The following is a 16,435-nucleotide window of genomic DNA, read 5'->3' as shown; positions in this document are numbered from 1 at the left end:
GTACTGGTCCATGTACATGCTGTATCGGGACAGATCCACTAAGAGTTTGAGCAGAAATATGTCGTATAGGAATAAACTAAACACAATAAAACACGTGTCACATGTATGGTTTTTGAAGTAATACCTTTGTTACATGAAAAAAACACAAGTAGTTAAAAAAAACATGGCGATTACTTTTTGATATCAAGATAAAACACAAAGCAGTTTGGCTTGAAGATGAAGTCTAAGTCTAAGCTGTGTTCCTGTCCAACGCCTCCTTGTGGTTTAGTACAACAGTTGGCCAACAAAAAAACCAGGAGTAACAACTCTCACTTCGAATACACAATCTTCACAGCCTGCATTCAGTTCGATTGAGATGACAAAACATTTGAGCTTGTATTTATGTTATTTGAACACTTATACAGTTTGCAGTTAAATAAAGGACGAGTGAACATCCCAGTCAACAAACTAAAGACTTTATAAACAAGTTGTGAAAACGTTCACGACACATCGCCTGCTGCATGTTTCCTCACTTCATTAGCTCTTAGTCACAGCAGCTGAAGGTTGTATTGAGAAAATAAAAGCAACATCAAATAGTTTTTCTCCTTCGCTGTATACTTTTAGTGCGGGGACAAGTAAGAATATCAGCAAAACATCTTCAGTTATTTTTTTTCCAAATCTAATTCGAAGGACTGTTTACATAATTGGTAAACTAACTTGCAACATTCAGACAGGGCACAGTTAAGTCTGTGTTACCTTTAACAATAAGCAACAATTGAAACTGATTGAAGCACAGTGTACCAAGTCAAATTCTTTGTGTTAGAGCGGATTCTGATGACATAAGAAAACAATGTTAATATTAATATTATTAATGGTAATATTAGTAACATTAATAATTGTTTTTATATATACATAAAACATTTGTTTAGCCTTATGAAAGAAAATATATGCAACATTGCCAATCAAAATGATCATGTCATACATATACATATACATACTACCACCACACGTATAGTGGCAATCTCAGAGAAACATTGGTACACATACACATATGTACACACTAAATATATTATGTACACACTAAATATATTATGTACACACTAAATATATCCAAATATTTAGTAAAGTCTAATACAAACAAGGCAACAAGAGAAGTATTCCACACTTTTGTTTTGTAAAGTAAATCTGTAATGCAGATATATGGGCATCTACATTTTTTTTTACGCGTGACGCCCTAAGTAAAATCACAACACAATTACAAATTTTAGTTACAAATGTTCCGACTGCAACATAAACCCATTAAAGCCATACAATAGCCATATAATAGAAAATATATTCTGGCAACACATATACAGTAACGTCTGGGTTTTTTGACCGAACCATTCTAGAACACTGCAAGCGGGCCTTTCATGAAGCCCAGTGGAGGCTTTTGGGTAAAGGCAGCTTACCACAATGGCGTTGGGCGAATGCATCAGTGCTCTCAGCTCATTGAGATCATTCTCAGCCTGGACCAAAAACAAAAGATGGAAGGGTAAAGAGAAAGAGAGGGAGAAAAAAAAATGGTGAGCACAGCAGTTTTCACGCTTGCACTGGAAAAAGAATTCTAGCATACATGGGATGTACTAGGGGTGTAACGATTTGTTTTAACAATGATTCTATTCCAAATTTGGAGTTGCCGATACACTGCAAGTCAGATACGATCTGAAACCATTTAAGTGAGCAAAAAAATTCAAGCAGTGTGACTAAAATAAATTCTGAATACTGGACACTGCAGGTGAAGTTTCCTATATTCCTGTTATTTCTTGTAAGGGAATTAGATATAAATGAATTATGGATACAAACCAGCAATTAAACAATAATTAATGGCCAATGCATTCACATCTTATTTGAATGAAGTGCAACCAATACTTTAGGTTGAATTAACAAGAGGAAACCTTTTTGCTCTTTTCAACATTCAAGATATTTGCAATAAAAGTACAGTAACCAACATTTTAACAGTAGATTTACCTGCTACTTTTGCTTTTGTTTTTTTTAACATAAAATAGTACAATATTGGGCAGCACGGTGGTAGAGGAGTTAGTGCGTCTGCCTCACAATACGTAGGTCCTGAGTAGTCTTGGGTTAAATCCCGGGCTCCGGATCTTTCTGTGTGGAGTTTGCATGTCCTCCCCGTGACTGCGTGGGTTCTCGCCGGGTACTCCGGCTTCCTCCCACTTCCAAAAACATGCACCTGGGGATAGGTTGATTGGCAACACTAAATTGGCCCTAGTGTGTGAATGAGAGTGTGAATGTTGTCTGTCTATCTGTGTTGGCCCTGCGATGAGGTGGCGACTTGTCCAGGGTGTACCCCGCCTTCCGCCCGATTGTAGCTGAGATAGGCTCCAGCGCCCCCCGTGACCCCGAAGGGAATAAGAGGTAGAAAATGGATGGATAGTACAATATTAATATCAAAGTGCAACCAATATCTCATCTCGTAAATCAGGTAGGATTAGCAAGGAGATATACTTCAGAAATTAAGTGCAACCAATTATTTTAAGAATAAATGAGCAGTGGTTTGACCTGCAACTACTCTTATTTTAATAAACATGGAACATCAGAAAGACATAATGGAAGTAACAGTGGACAAGTTTTGGTGACACACGGATTAAATGGCCGAGGTTGTAATGAACTAAGTTGGAAAAGTAAGTAAAGTGTGATCACTTTCTCAGTCATAAATAACTTTTTAATTTTCCAATAATCCATTCATCCATCCATTTTCTACCGCTTGTCTCTTTCGGGGTCGCTGAAGCCTATCTCAGCTGCATTCGGGCAGAAGGCGGGGTACATCCTGGACAAGTCGTCACCTCTTCGCAGGGCCATCACAGATAGACAACATTCACACTCACATTCACACACTAGGGCCAATTTAGTGTTGCCAATATGTTAATTACAATCTTCTTAACCTTCCGTATGAACCTGGTGCACAGGCAAACTTGCTCCACTGTCACTTCCGTTTTGTCCGTTGCATCCTTTGTGGCTTGTAAGTTAAGTTATGGCTTTATATTATTGTGTTATCTTTATTTGTTATGGCTTTTGCAATCATACTGTAGCTGAAGGTTTTTGTGTTGTAATTAATGTTTTGTCTTATAGCGTTTGCATTTGGTATGACCTTTCTCGACCACTTTAAGTATCCGACATTTTTGTTTTGATGACACCACAGATGGGCAGACAGACCTAACGTTTAACATCTTCCTCATTAAAAGTGCTAAATTTAATATAAAGTCTGCCTTTCTTAAATCCAATGTTTTCTTTTTTCTAGTATCGATAAAATCCATAACTATCTTCCGGAAGGCCAACACCTCGATATACTTGAAATTTAGGAAGATAAATCGATCAATCGTTACACCCCTAGGATGTACATACGTCTACTTCAAAAAGGAGCGCTATGTTAAAAGTTTACAATTGGCTGGCTGGGAGATAAAACCTGATATGTCTCCAAGTTCACAACTCCTTAAAGGGGAACTGCAATTTTTTTTGCCTGTTGTTCACAATTATTATGAGACAAGAACATGTCTTTTTTTTAGGATTTTAAAGATAATAAAAAAAGACTTGGAAGATGCGGCTAATGTTGTAGCCTTCAAAGCCCTCTAAGACAATTCAAAACCCACCATCAACGTTTTATATACACACTGCAAGTCTATATATAACGTAGTAACAGACAAGTGCTTACCCAAATGAACCGGAAAAAACTTCCCCAGCCAGCTGGACCAAACGCACAACTGTCCATCGAGTGAGTCACATTTTAACATTGATCATGATACACGCAGCACGTCATGCGTGTTATTACAAAACCCAAAACGAGTGAAGTTGGCAAGTTGGGTAAATCGTAAATAAAAACAGAATACAATGATTTGCAAATCATTTTCAACTTATATTCAATTAAATAGACTGCAAAGACAAGATATTTAATGTTCGAACTGAGAAACCCAATTATTTTTTGCAAATAATCATTAAATTAGAATTTAATGGCAGCAACACATTACAAAAAAGTTGGCACAGCGGCATTTTTACCATGGTGTTACATGGGCTTTCCTTTTAACAACACTCAGTTAACGTTTGGGAACTGAGGAGACCAATTTGTTAAGCTTTTCAGGTGGAATTCTTTCCCATTCTTGCTTGATGTACAGCTTAAGTTGTTCAACAGTCCGGGGTCTCCGTTGCCGTATTTTAGGCTTCATAATGCACCACACATTTTCAATGGGAGACAGGTCTGGACTACCGGCAGGCCAGTCTAGTACCCACACTCTTTTACTATGAAGCCACACTGTTGTAAAATGTGCAGAATGTGGTTTGGCATTGACTTGCTGAAATAAGCAGGGGCTTCCATCAAAAAGACGTCGCTTGGATGGCAAAATATGTTGTTCCAATACCTGTATGTACCTTTCAGCATTAATGGTGCCTTCACAGATGTGTAAATTACCCATGCCTTGGGCACTAATACATCCCCATACCATCACAGATGCTGGCTTTTGAACTTTGCGCCTATAACAATCCGGATGGTTCTTTTCCTCTTTGGTCTGGAGGACCAACATCCACTGTTTCCAAAAACAATTTGAAATGTGGACTTGTCAGGCCACAGAACACTTTTCCACTTTGCATCAGTCCATCTTAGATGAGCTCGAGCCCAGACAAGCCCGCGGCTTTTCTGGGTGTTGTTGATTAATGGCTTTCGCTTTGTATAGTAGAGTTTTAACTTGCACTTGGAATTGTAGCGATGAACTGTAGTTACTGACAGTGGTTTTCTGAAGTGTTCCTGAGCCCATGTGGTGATATCCTTTACACACCAATGTCGCTTTTTGATGCAGTACTGCTTGAGGAATTGAAGGTCACCGGCATTCAATGTTGGTTTGCGGCCATGCCGCTTATGTGCAGTGATTTGTTCAGATTCTCTGAACCTCTTGATGAATAACGGACCGCAGATAGTGAAATCACTAAATTCCTTGCAATAGCTCGTTGACAAATGTTGTTCTTAAACTGTCCGACAATTTGCTCACGCATTTGTTCACAAAGTGGTGACCATAGCCCATCCTTGTTTGTGAATGACTGAGCATTTTGTACCAATCATGGCACCCACCTGTTCCCAATTAGCCTGTTCATCTGTGGGATGTTCCAAATAAGTGTTTGCTGAGCATTCCTCAACTTTCTTAGTCTTTTTCAATAGGCCTCCTACAACCCATGGAAACATCTTATCTGATCGTGTTCTGTTTTTGAAAAGTCGTACTAGCACACCTGGTTTATGCTCCTACAATAACAATGTCGCTATAGTGTGGTTATAATAAAGGATATGGAAATTAAATGAAGTATTGTTGATGGTTTTTGAATGTCTTTTTAAAGTTATTTAGAGGTAGAATTGATTGATTGCATTGCTAGCCACCAAGAATGAGACAATTTTTATGTCAGAAAGCGAAAAATAAAACTTGTCTTCTTGTCTCTCATAAAGATTGTGAACTATAGGCAAAATTCCAAAAAAAGTGCAGCTCCCCTATAACTGACCTCAGAGTTAATTTTCCATCCATTACCACAACAGAAGCTGCATATTAGTGCTAGAATACTACATTAGTGCACAGGAACACAAGTGTGATTTAAACATAAGTTACGTAAAAACTACTTGGAATGTCCAAATCCCTCCACCCATTTTCTACCGCTTGTCCCTTTCGGAGTCGCAGGGGTTGCTGGTGCCTATCCCAGCTGCACTCGGGCGGAAGGTAGCGTACACCTTGGACAAGTCGCCACCTCATCACAGGGCCAACACAGATAAATAGACAACATTCACACGCACATTCACAAACGAAGGTCAATTTAATGTTGCCAATCAACCTATCCCCCAGGTGCATGTCTTTGGAGGTGGGAGGAAGCCGGAGTGCCCCGGAGGGAACCCACACAGTCACAGGGAGAACATGCAAACTCCACACAGAAAGACCCCGAGCCCAGGGATCGAACCCAGGACCTTCTTATCGTGAGGCACACCCATAAGCCCCTTTAGCACCGTGCTGCCCCCAAATGTGAAGCATCCTTTTTACATACAGATTTTTAAAGCCAATGTAGCCATAATAGGAGTCCTAAATGAAACTGAGCTAAGCCTTTGGTGTCCTAATGAACACAATGTGTTATACTGTATTTTACTACAGTGGAAGGGTACAACCGGAAAGTGGGCCAGTTGTTGTAATAGCTAGCAGTGTGGTTTATTTTTGTCATTTTGCTAAATAGGATAATTAACACATCAAACTGAAGTAGGCCTGGATAATTAATAACATTTTGATTTTAATTTTGGCTACTCACGATCTTAAAAATATTATAATAAAAATTTTAAAAAAATTATTAGTGGGCCGCGCAACGTGCTTGCAAATTCCTGAAATTCGGTAAAACGGATGAGTGAGCGTATGAGTCTCTCCGAGACGTTTAGGATCAACCAGTTCAAATTAATTGTCCAGCCCTATCCTGAACTAAACAATGTCGAGACAGCCACTTGAAACAGCGACTAAATTACAAAGCTAAAGCTAGAAGAACAAATCCATCCATCCATCCATTTCCTACCGCTTGTCCCTTTTGGGTTGTCGGGGGGTGCTGCAGCCTATCTCAGCTGCATTCGGGCAGAAGGCGGGATACACCCTGGACAAGTCGCCAGCTCATCGCAGATAGACAGACAACATTCACACTCACATTCACACACGAGGGCCAATTTAGTGTTGCCAATCAACCTATCCCCAGGTGCATGTCTTTGGAGGTGGGAGGAAGCCGGAGAACCTGGAGGGAACCCAAGCAGTCACGGGGAGAACATGCAAACTCCACACAGAAAAATCCCAAGCCCAGGATTGAACCCGGGACCCTCGTCATACACCCAAAACAAGGGATGGAAATCAAAAGCGGGTTCTTGTTCAGAACCGATTTCCAGTATATAAATTCCTTGGAATCGCTTGCCAACTTTTTAAAAGATTCGCTCATCGATGCCAGTGTTCAGGAATGATGTCATTACGGAACATGCGTAACAAATGCTCTAGAGTTGACTATATTTTATAAGAAATTATTGCAACAGCGCTACTTGTAATAACTGCGAGGTTGCTACTTTATGCAAGAACTATAAATAAATGTTGTGGTGTTGGACCGCGTCGATCTCATCCCAGCAGCAGTAACGCTAGCATGTCATCTGCCGTAAATACAACAGGTACTAACTCACCGCCTATCATGTTAGTGCCATTGCTTGTTAAATTGAAACGCATTGTTTCTCATTTAGATGAGCTGGACGAGAGACAGATTCTCAATGGCTCCAAGCTGGCAATACGTACAAGATCCATTTCAGGTCTGCCGCCCCGTGCGACAGCGTCTCCTTTCATTGCAGCAGGTAAGTGTATAATAAGTTTGTGGTTTACGCTTGCACCCATTTGCCATAGTGCTACTGATTTTCAAGAAGTGAATATTCAATTGTTGTCGGAGAAAAGTTGCAGGTTTTCCTAAAACCACATTTTCACTCAGTCATTTCCAAAGTGAGATATGTCAAGCTTGTATTTATTATAATTTTTGATGAGTTTTTGAAGACCCCACACAACAATTCTGAGAATTTCAATTCTTATGAAAACCTTTAGGTTTTCATAAGCCGTAAACCATGATCAACAAAAATAAATCACAAGAAGGCTTGAAATATCTTGTGTTAAATGTTATGTATATGATAGTTTCATCTTGTAAATCTAAACAAACCATTCTAATATTCTGTGTGTCACCAATATATTTTCCATGGAGATGACAAAAGATTCTTAAACGTTTTAAAAATAATAATATATTGTTACATTCTTGAATAATTTCCAGAATTTATTTTGTTAATTTCTACAGAAGAATAATTATTGCTTATATTTATTTAATTTTGTTTTACACTATGTGCCTCTTAAAGGGAAAATGCACTTTTTCCCCCGGAATTTTGCCTATTGTTCACAATCATTATGAGAGACAAGAACACACGTCTTTTTTTTTAAGGATTTTAAAAATGATAAAAAAAACGCTTGCAATATACCGGTACGGCAAATGGGAGTCACTGTTGTAGCCTTCAAAGCCCTCTAAAACAAGTACAAAACCCTCTATCAACATTTTATATACACACCGCAAATCTATATATAATGTAGTAACAGACACGATCATAACAATATTAATAATAATAATAGCATGTACAATATTTACTGTATTTTGTTCATTTTATGCACAGCTGTAACTAATTATTCTGCGCGGTTATTTCAGTTTCCATAGCAGCACACTTTCGACTGGCAGCAACAAATTTGTTTCTACTCCCTGAATCAAACGCGAGTGTGTTTTCTAAATATGGCAGACTTGGTAGTAGACAACGAAGACGACTATTTTTGGACAAATGAGGATTTACAGCGTTATCTTTTTGAAACTAAATAGACGAATTATGAACTGTCTATGGAGGCAAGCAAGAAGAAGAGGCTGAAATGTTGGAGCAGATGGAAGACGAGAGAGTGCGACATGGTCACGCTGCAAATCTGGACCTTTTGAGCCAAGCTATGCCAAATTGATGGAGTGCCTAAATTAACTGGAAACATACTTTACAGATACTGTAATATGATTGTTCATGTTTTTCAGTCAGTACATATTGATGTTTTATCGCATTGTGTTGTGCACTACAAACTCAAACTCGTTTCCTGCTGACGTAGAAGCAAGCTTATCTCTTGCCATGGTTAACTTTTACGGCTAATACCGTAGCATGCCGATGTGTTCGTATGCTAGAAAAAGAGTTCCTCAGTGTTCGCTCTTACAATAACAATGTCGCTACATCTTGGTTATTATACATAAATATATAAATGAAGTACTGTTTTTGAATGCATTTTTTAAAGTGATTTAGAGGTACAAATGATTGCTACTATTAGCTGCATTGCTAGCTACCCAGAAAGGGACAATTTTTATGTTAGAAAATAGAAAAAAATAAAATGGTCTTCTTGTCTCTCATAATGATTGTGAACGATAGGCAAAACTCCAAAAAAAGTGCAGTTCCCCTTTAACACTTCACTGTTGACTTTGTAACGTCATGTTAGCTCTGACCTAAACACAATTGATGTTAATACACCTTTTTGATCTCCTTTTTCCCCCAAATAAGAATCAATAAGGGAACCATTAAAGAACCGAATCGTTATGCAGAATTGAAAGAGGAATCGGAACCGAAAAATCTTATAAATTCCCATCCCTACCCAAAACATATCTCATCTGCTTGTGTTGTTGTGAACAACATCATCGACAAAGATCAATGTACAAACAGTCACAACTTGAGAGCCTCTCTTTTTTCAAGTCGTATCTACACTCGTCAAGCTCAGCACACCAGAACCCTTTCACCCTTCACAATAACAGTACTGTGCACAATATTCGTTCTGACTGTGCTGACAAAATAAATGTTTCCAAATAGTACCTGACACAAACATAATGTACTTAATGCACTTTTTGATACATTTACAAAATTATTATGCTTAGACCTAAAATACTGTTCAAAAATGTCCAAAGGTATATTGCACCAAAATATTTGAGGATTTTTGCATTCAATTAACAAACATTTTATTAAATAGTATTTAGGACACAAAACGCACACACTGTATGGTGGCAAAATAAATGTTAAAGGAAATAAACAGAATTTATTAAAGTTGAATTAAAACAAAAAACCTGACTGTTTTTTTCCATTATGCTATTGTTATTTTAATTGATTTTTGTTTCTATTATTATTTTACTTGTTGCTTATTTGTTACTAATTTATATCTGGGTGTCCTGTTGAATTATATTTAAAGTTAAGTTTTGGTGGTACAATACTCATGTTTTTAAATGAATGAACAATCGTGTTATTAATTGTAATTTCAATTACAATCAAAATAATCGTGATTATTATTTTTGCTATTTTCCTCCAGCTCTCAACTGAGCATTCCCATAAAGAAACTCCCCTTCATCTCTTATAATACGTAAATACTACAGTCACAGACTGACCTTGTCCCACTCCCCTTCCATGACATGGTTGCGGAACTTGGTCGCTGAAGAATGCTCCAGTCTGCAGCCCGACTCCTGCATCAGCAGGTCCACCGTCTGGCTGCAGCGAGATAGACACACGCGCACAAAAGACAAACAAACATGAGAGACTGGCGATGTTTGAGCTATTGGTAACAATTTTGTAGGAGGCTGGCGGTGTAAAGAAGGTTAAGGAAAGCCTTCAGCATTATGACATCATCCTCAAGCATCAACGCAGCAGTAGCATGCTGCGTCCCTCAGCGGCCATAATATCCTGCTGAAAAGCGGCAGCTCTGCTTCTTCGTTCTAGCAGACAGTAATAAGATGGAAGCCCTTCCTAAAACCAAAGCCACATATATAAATAGTATATTTACCACTGTAAGCAGAACAAGATGTACTAACAAACACCAATGGTTGGTCTCCCGTGTCAAAGGTCCCGTTACTTTTGCGTAATGTTAACAGTGTTTTACAAAAGTGAGTCTTGTCCATTTATAATGTGCATAGGTCATAGGATCTTGTGTTGTTGTTGTTTTTTTTTTTACTTAAAATGTATTTCACTTTTGTTTGTATTATACTATCTGCAAATGTGCCTGCTGTAGTACTGTCATTACCTGTCATCTCACGTATGCTTGTATGACAAAGTTGAATCCTTGAATTTCCTGCAAAGCATCAATAAAGTATCTATCCATCCAGTTATGTTAAACAAATACATGGACCCCAGGGTCTCAGGTTTGAGATCCCTAGATTGCAAGAAAGGGTATTGCTTCCTGATCATGGAGTAAGGGAATTCACAACAGAGCCATCGCAGAGTACCATCATGTATCCCCACAAGACAGAGTCCGCATCTGTTTCCCATGTATTCTAAGTACGGTTACACGATATGGACGATATACATTTGGCCGAAGTTAGAGCTTTTAATACTATCATTATATGGTAATAATGTATGTTGATGACACATTCTAGCTGTGTCCCGCAAATTTCATAGCGACAAACGAAGGAACACATCCTTAACACAATAGCAGTCTCGCTAGTGGCTAATGTTCCCCGACAGAGAGCCACTTGTAAGTCAACAATCACTCGCCTACAAGGCAGCTAATAAACAATGTTTCTTACAAGTACATCCCTAAAGGACGAGGAATATCTAAACATGCTACTATATACATCGTAAGAGGATATGCTAACTGCAAGGTAGATTTCTTGACTGTAAATAAAGGAGAGCGATTGATACAAATATCGACAGTAACGATGCCAAGTATAGTATCAGACTAGTACAAGTTGATACCAGGTATAGTATCAGTCTAGGTTGCTACTACAGTGGTGAGATTGATATTTGTTATTATTGAAAAAATATTTTGTCGTTTTTGTTATTGTTTACAAACTCAGGTATAAGTCCCTGGACAGAGACGGAAGTTAAGGGCAAAACTCAAAAGATACAAATGAGAGCGAATAGTAAGTAAACATTTTAAATATTAATTGATACTGTTACACAGTCATCCAGTGTTTTTTTTCTCATTATTATTAGGAACATTTCAATAATTCAATGATCTTGAAACATTTAGGTATCATATCAGCATTGGTATGACCAATACTGCCCCTGTAACTATTTGGTATAGGATAACTACCCAAATTTGTAGTATGATCCAAACATTTTTTTAAATATCCAAACAGAAGAATAAGTGCTTATTACATTTTAACAGAAGTCCAGATACAATCTTGTTACAACAGAAAGTAGCCAGATACTAACAGTAAACTAACAAGTATATTACCGGTAATAATAGTTTTGAGAAAACAATAAAACTGTAAATGACGAAATTTGTGCCCCATTCGTCATCAGCCAAATAAAGAGCCTTTGCAACACTTTTTGAAATTATTCTATTGTCATTTAAATAGCAAACAATATTTATCGCAGGAGGCTGTAATATACAGTATATCATCATGATATAGATTTAAGGCCATTTCTCCCATCTCTAATTCCTATATTAGCGATTACCTCACAATTAGTCATGTTACCTGGTGATTGAATTACAACCAAACAAATATAATCTTTGTGTCTCACCTACTGGTATAAATAAAGTCCAATAATGTTTGCAGCATATGCATGTGGCAAAGGGTCAATTTTCTGACTTGACCGGACAAAAAAGCTCGCAGATAAGTCATGTTGCATAAAATGGTGCCAAATAACGACGGCTTCTTAAAAAGGGGCTGCTTCAAACAACAACTCGTTGCGATCTGGCTTGTATAATCGTACACACACACACACACACACACACACACACACACACACACACACACACACACACACACACACACACACACACACTATTACAGTCGACCTGTAAAAACCCTCCCACACAGCCTTGCAAATTGTCCTTACGGACAGCCCAAATGAAGAAAAACCGCAATCAATTCTCCGCCAGCTTCCAACTCTCATTGTTTTAATTAGCAGCGTAAATCAACAAATGAGCTTTTTATTTATAAACACCCAACGCATAAACGTTACTGACGTGATATGATGTAATGCACACCAAATGGGAACCAAATCCATGTACAACCACAACAAAACATATTACTTATTATATTTGATTAATATATCATGGCCTGGGTGTTTAATGTCTGGACATTGGTGCTGTTAGCATGCAAGCTAACTAGCCAGCTAATGCTAAAATGCTAGCTGTTATTGTGCAAGATGGAGCCCCTTCTTAGCCACAAGCTAACCGACTAACATTCGGACCCATCCCCCCATGTTTGTGTCTGTCATGCTCACTAATAGCTTCTACTGGCGGCCATGTCGCACTTTATTAAACAGCAATCACCAGCGAACACGACACCGTGTATGTTATAAGCGAATAAACGCGTCCAGCCGACATGACACCAACTTACTTGAGCCCCAGTCCGTGGAGATGTTGCCCTATGAGCCGGATGACATCTTCCTCCGCCTGCGACAACCGCTTCTTCTTCTTCAGCGATCCCACCTCCGAGCCCGAGGCCGCAGGGGTGGCGGCAGAAGTCCCACAAACGGGCCCGGCCGATGACCCATTGCTGGTGCCCACACCGTTCCCGTTGTCCGACAGCAGGAGTCCGTTGGAGTGCCCTCCCCCGGCCGCCGCCGCCGTTGACGACGACGAAGACTCGCCGTTGTGTGTTCCGCTCAGGCAAGAAAGATCGGAGGATTCCTGCCCCTGTCCTGCTCCATTTGCCTGCATGCTGCTGCTCAGGTTGCCGACGGCACTTCGGGTAAAATGGATGGTCGATGTGGCTTGAGAGTGCGCTCCGAGTCCCAAGAAAACTCCGGGGAGGCCTGGTACAACCGCTGAAGCCCCGGGCTCTCCTGCTCCCTCCGCCGCCGAGGCTCGGTGCTTCTTCCGCGGGGGCGGCGACGCTCCGCCGGTGTCCGAGTCGGAGGAGGAGGAAGCGGAGGCCAGAGTTTCCTCACCGAGAGCGGCCGTGGTTATAAGCCGGCGGTGCTCCGGGTGGGAAAACAAGGTTCAACTTCCAGGTTTGAGGCCTCGTCTGTCGGGCTCAGAGCGGACTGTCAACCGTGGCGGACGGTCTGTCACTTGGCCCGTTTTTGTTGTTGTTTCTCTCTAAACAGCTGCAGCTCTAATGGAGGCCTGACGCTCTGACGTCACCGGAAATTCCGACACTACCAAGCTTCCGGGTATAATCATTAGCGCAAACTATTTATTTAGCCTAAAAAAATTATACCACCACTACTTTACCAGTTCATTTCAATGTTTTGAACAAAAACTACGAAGTAATACAAATTATATAAAATATTTAAAAAAAATCTACAGTACTGTTATGCAAGGGTTGTTAAAGTGTTAGGCGGCACCAATAATTAAACATTTGAATTAAAATATTAAAACAAAAGATTATTCTGATTGTATTGTCTTTGCAATTGTATTTTCAATTTAGATAACAATCATTGGTCATAATTTCTGTGCTGAATTAAAGCACATTGTATTATTACAGTATGGTAAATGGTAAATGGGCTATACTTGTACTTGCTTTTCTACCTTCGAGGTACTCAAAGCACTTTGACACTATTTCCACATTCACCCATTCACACAGACATTCACACACTGATGGCGGGAGCTGCCATGCAAGGCCCTAACCACGACCCATCAGGAGCAAGGGTGAAGTGTCTTGCTCAAGGACACAACGGACGTGACTCGGTTGGTAGAAGCTGGGGATCGAACCAGGAACCCTCAGGTTGCTGGCATGGCCATTCTCCTAACCCGCGCCACGCCATATATATCATATAGCTCAATATCCAAGGATAGTGTTACGATATAACAATAATTTGGATTGATATACTATATAACTGCGTGTGTATTTACATACATATGCATACAGACACATACATGTTGTTCAGAGGTATAATTATATTATTTTTGTTGCATCCCCCCAATTCCCTCCAAAAACATTAACAATATAACATACATCCATAAACATGGATACATATGCAAAAGTGCAATTTATTTATCTGTGCAGTTATCTATTTATTTCTATCTGCACCTTATTGCTCTTTTATCCTGCACTACAACAAGCTAATGCAACAAAATGTTGTTCTTATTTGTACTGTAGAGTTCAAATTTGAATGACAATGAAAGGAAGTCTAAGTCTAAGTCTAAGTCTTGTGTGCTTCAATCATTATTGATTGATTGCAATAAAAAGTACTTAGATCAACAACGTAAAGTGCAAACTTGTTTATTGAAAATCATGATTAGTATAAATATTGAACCAACTACATGCTTTTCCAAAACTCAAGGTAAGGTAAAAAAATATAACAAATAGAAAATAATATTGCACTTTTAACAATTAGGTGCATTTGCATTTACAGTATTTGTCAATAGATGGTGTGTAACTGATGTGAAAAATATGAACAACCCCGACAAAAATAAACTTAGAATGGTGTTCCCATTGGATTGTTCATCCTTCTTTTCATGTCCTTTAACCACGAGTCAAAAAACGTGCACAACCTCATGAGGAAGAGTTGTACGTGGAAGGCCTCCGTTGTTCGTGTTTAGTTCTTTCCCTTTCATGAAGAAGGTCAGCAGCTCCCCTTTCCCTTTTACAAATATGGGCCCCCGTCGCACAAAGCGGAAGCTGTAATCCTTTAAAATGTCGTAGCAGTCCTCCACCACCTGGCAACAGAGAAAGGACAATAGGGGACCGTTGAAGAGCATTTCGTGTATGTGTGTGAGTTTATTTACCTGAATGTTCCCCATGACTCCGGTTGACTCCATTCTACTGGCCACGTTGACCGTGTTTCCCCAGATGTCATAGTGAGGTTTACGAGCACCGATCACGCCCGCCAGAACCCCGCCTTTATTGAGACCTGAGGGGTAACACGACGGGATCTTGTTGGTCTTTTGTGATGACCTAACTTGTTACCTTGACACAATTCTGGAAATGCTCCAATAAACAGCTCTGTTGAATTAACTGCTGAGTATCCAGGTGAGGGGTCTGCAAAAGAAAATAACCGCTTGGGTCTAATTTAGCCTTAGGTCAAAAAAGGGTTTAACATTTGCGACTGTAAACAACCCCCTGAAGTTGTTAAAAAAATAACTCCACAAGATAGCAATGGCTGCATTTGAAGTAACAAGAGTTGTTAGCATCTAGCACAGGGTTGTCAAACTCATTTTAGATCGGGGGGCCACATGGAGAAAAATCGACTCCCAAGTGGGCCGGACTGGTAAAATCACGGCACGATAACTTAAAAATAAAGACAACTTCAGATTGTTTTCTTTGTTTAAATATAGAACGTGCTCATTCTGAAAATGTACAGATCATAATGTCCTCTCTGAGCTGCCACCTTAACGTGGTAGAGGAGTTTGCGTGTCCCAATGATCCTAGGAGCTATGTTGTCCGGGGACTTTATGCCCCCTGGTAGGGTCTCCCAAGACAAACTGGTCCTAGGTGAGGGATCAGACAAAGAGCAGCTCGAAGACCTCCATGAAATATAAAAACCAAGGACCCAGATTTCCCTCGCCCGGACGCGGGTCACCGGGGCCCCCCTCTGGAGCCAGGCCCGGAGGTGGGGCACGATGGCGAGCGCCTGGTGGCCGGGCCTGTCCCCATGGGGCCCGGCCGGGCACAGCCCGAAGAGGCAACGTGGGTCCCCCCTCCAATGGGCTCACCACCCATAGCAGGGGTCATAGAGGTCGGGTGCGATGTGAGCTGGGCGGCAGCCGAAGGCAGGGCACTTGGCGGTCCGATCCTCGGCTACAGAAGCTAGCTCTTGGGACGTGGAACGTCACCTCGCTGGGGGGGAAGGAGCCTGAGCTAGTGCGCGAGGTGGAGAAGTTCCGGCTAGATATAGTCGGACTCACTTCGACGCACAGCAAGGGCTCTGGAACCAGTTCTCTCGAGAGGGGCTGGACTCTCTTCCACTCTGGCGTTGCCGGCAGTGAGAGGCGACGGGCTGGGG

At 40.3% G+C, this 16,435-nt stretch overlaps 2 protein-coding genes across 3 annotated transcripts in view; both read right to left on the bottom strand.

The window, feature by feature from the left end:
* The window catches only part of wdr26b (WD repeat domain 26b), a 34,931-nt gene extending 21,293 nt beyond the window's left edge, over window positions 1-13,638 (bottom strand). Inside the window, exons 1-3 of the mRNA XM_061929840.2 lie at window positions 12,883-13,638; window positions 9,985-10,084; window positions 1,428-1,484 (exon numbers count right to left, since the gene is read on the bottom strand). Coding sequence (XP_061785824.1) covers window positions 1,428-1,484; window positions 9,985-10,084; window positions 12,883-13,205 — 480 coding nt within the window. The 5' untranslated portion in view covers window positions 13,206-13,638. The remainder of the gene's footprint in view (window positions 1-1,427; window positions 1,485-9,984; window positions 10,085-12,882) is intronic.
* A 1,070-nt stretch (window positions 13,639-14,708) lies between these two features.
* The window catches only part of adcy3b (adenylate cyclase 3b), an 88,176-nt gene continuing 86,449 nt past the window's right edge, over window positions 14,709-16,435 (bottom strand). Inside the window, exons 19-20 of one of the 2 annotated variants that reach the window (XM_061929921.2) lie at window positions 15,219-15,343; window positions 14,709-15,149 (exon numbers count right to left, since the gene is read on the bottom strand). In XM_061929921.2, coding sequence (XP_061785905.2) covers window positions 14,967-15,149; window positions 15,219-15,343 — 308 coding nt within the window. In that variant the 3' untranslated portion in view covers window positions 14,709-14,966. Of the gene's footprint in view, window positions 15,344-16,435 lie in introns of both variants that reach the window. The other variant, XM_061929922.2, reaches the window with a different exon arrangement.

This window comes from Nerophis lumbriciformis, linkage group LG34, assembly GCF_033978685.3.
Source record: "Nerophis lumbriciformis linkage group LG34, RoL_Nlum_v2.1, whole genome shotgun sequence".
NCBI classification, from domain to species: Eukaryota; Metazoa; Chordata; class Actinopteri; order Syngnathiformes; family Syngnathidae; genus Nerophis; species Nerophis lumbriciformis.
Note: the sequence above shows the minus strand (reverse complement) of the source record. Positions and strands in the feature narration are given on the sequence as shown.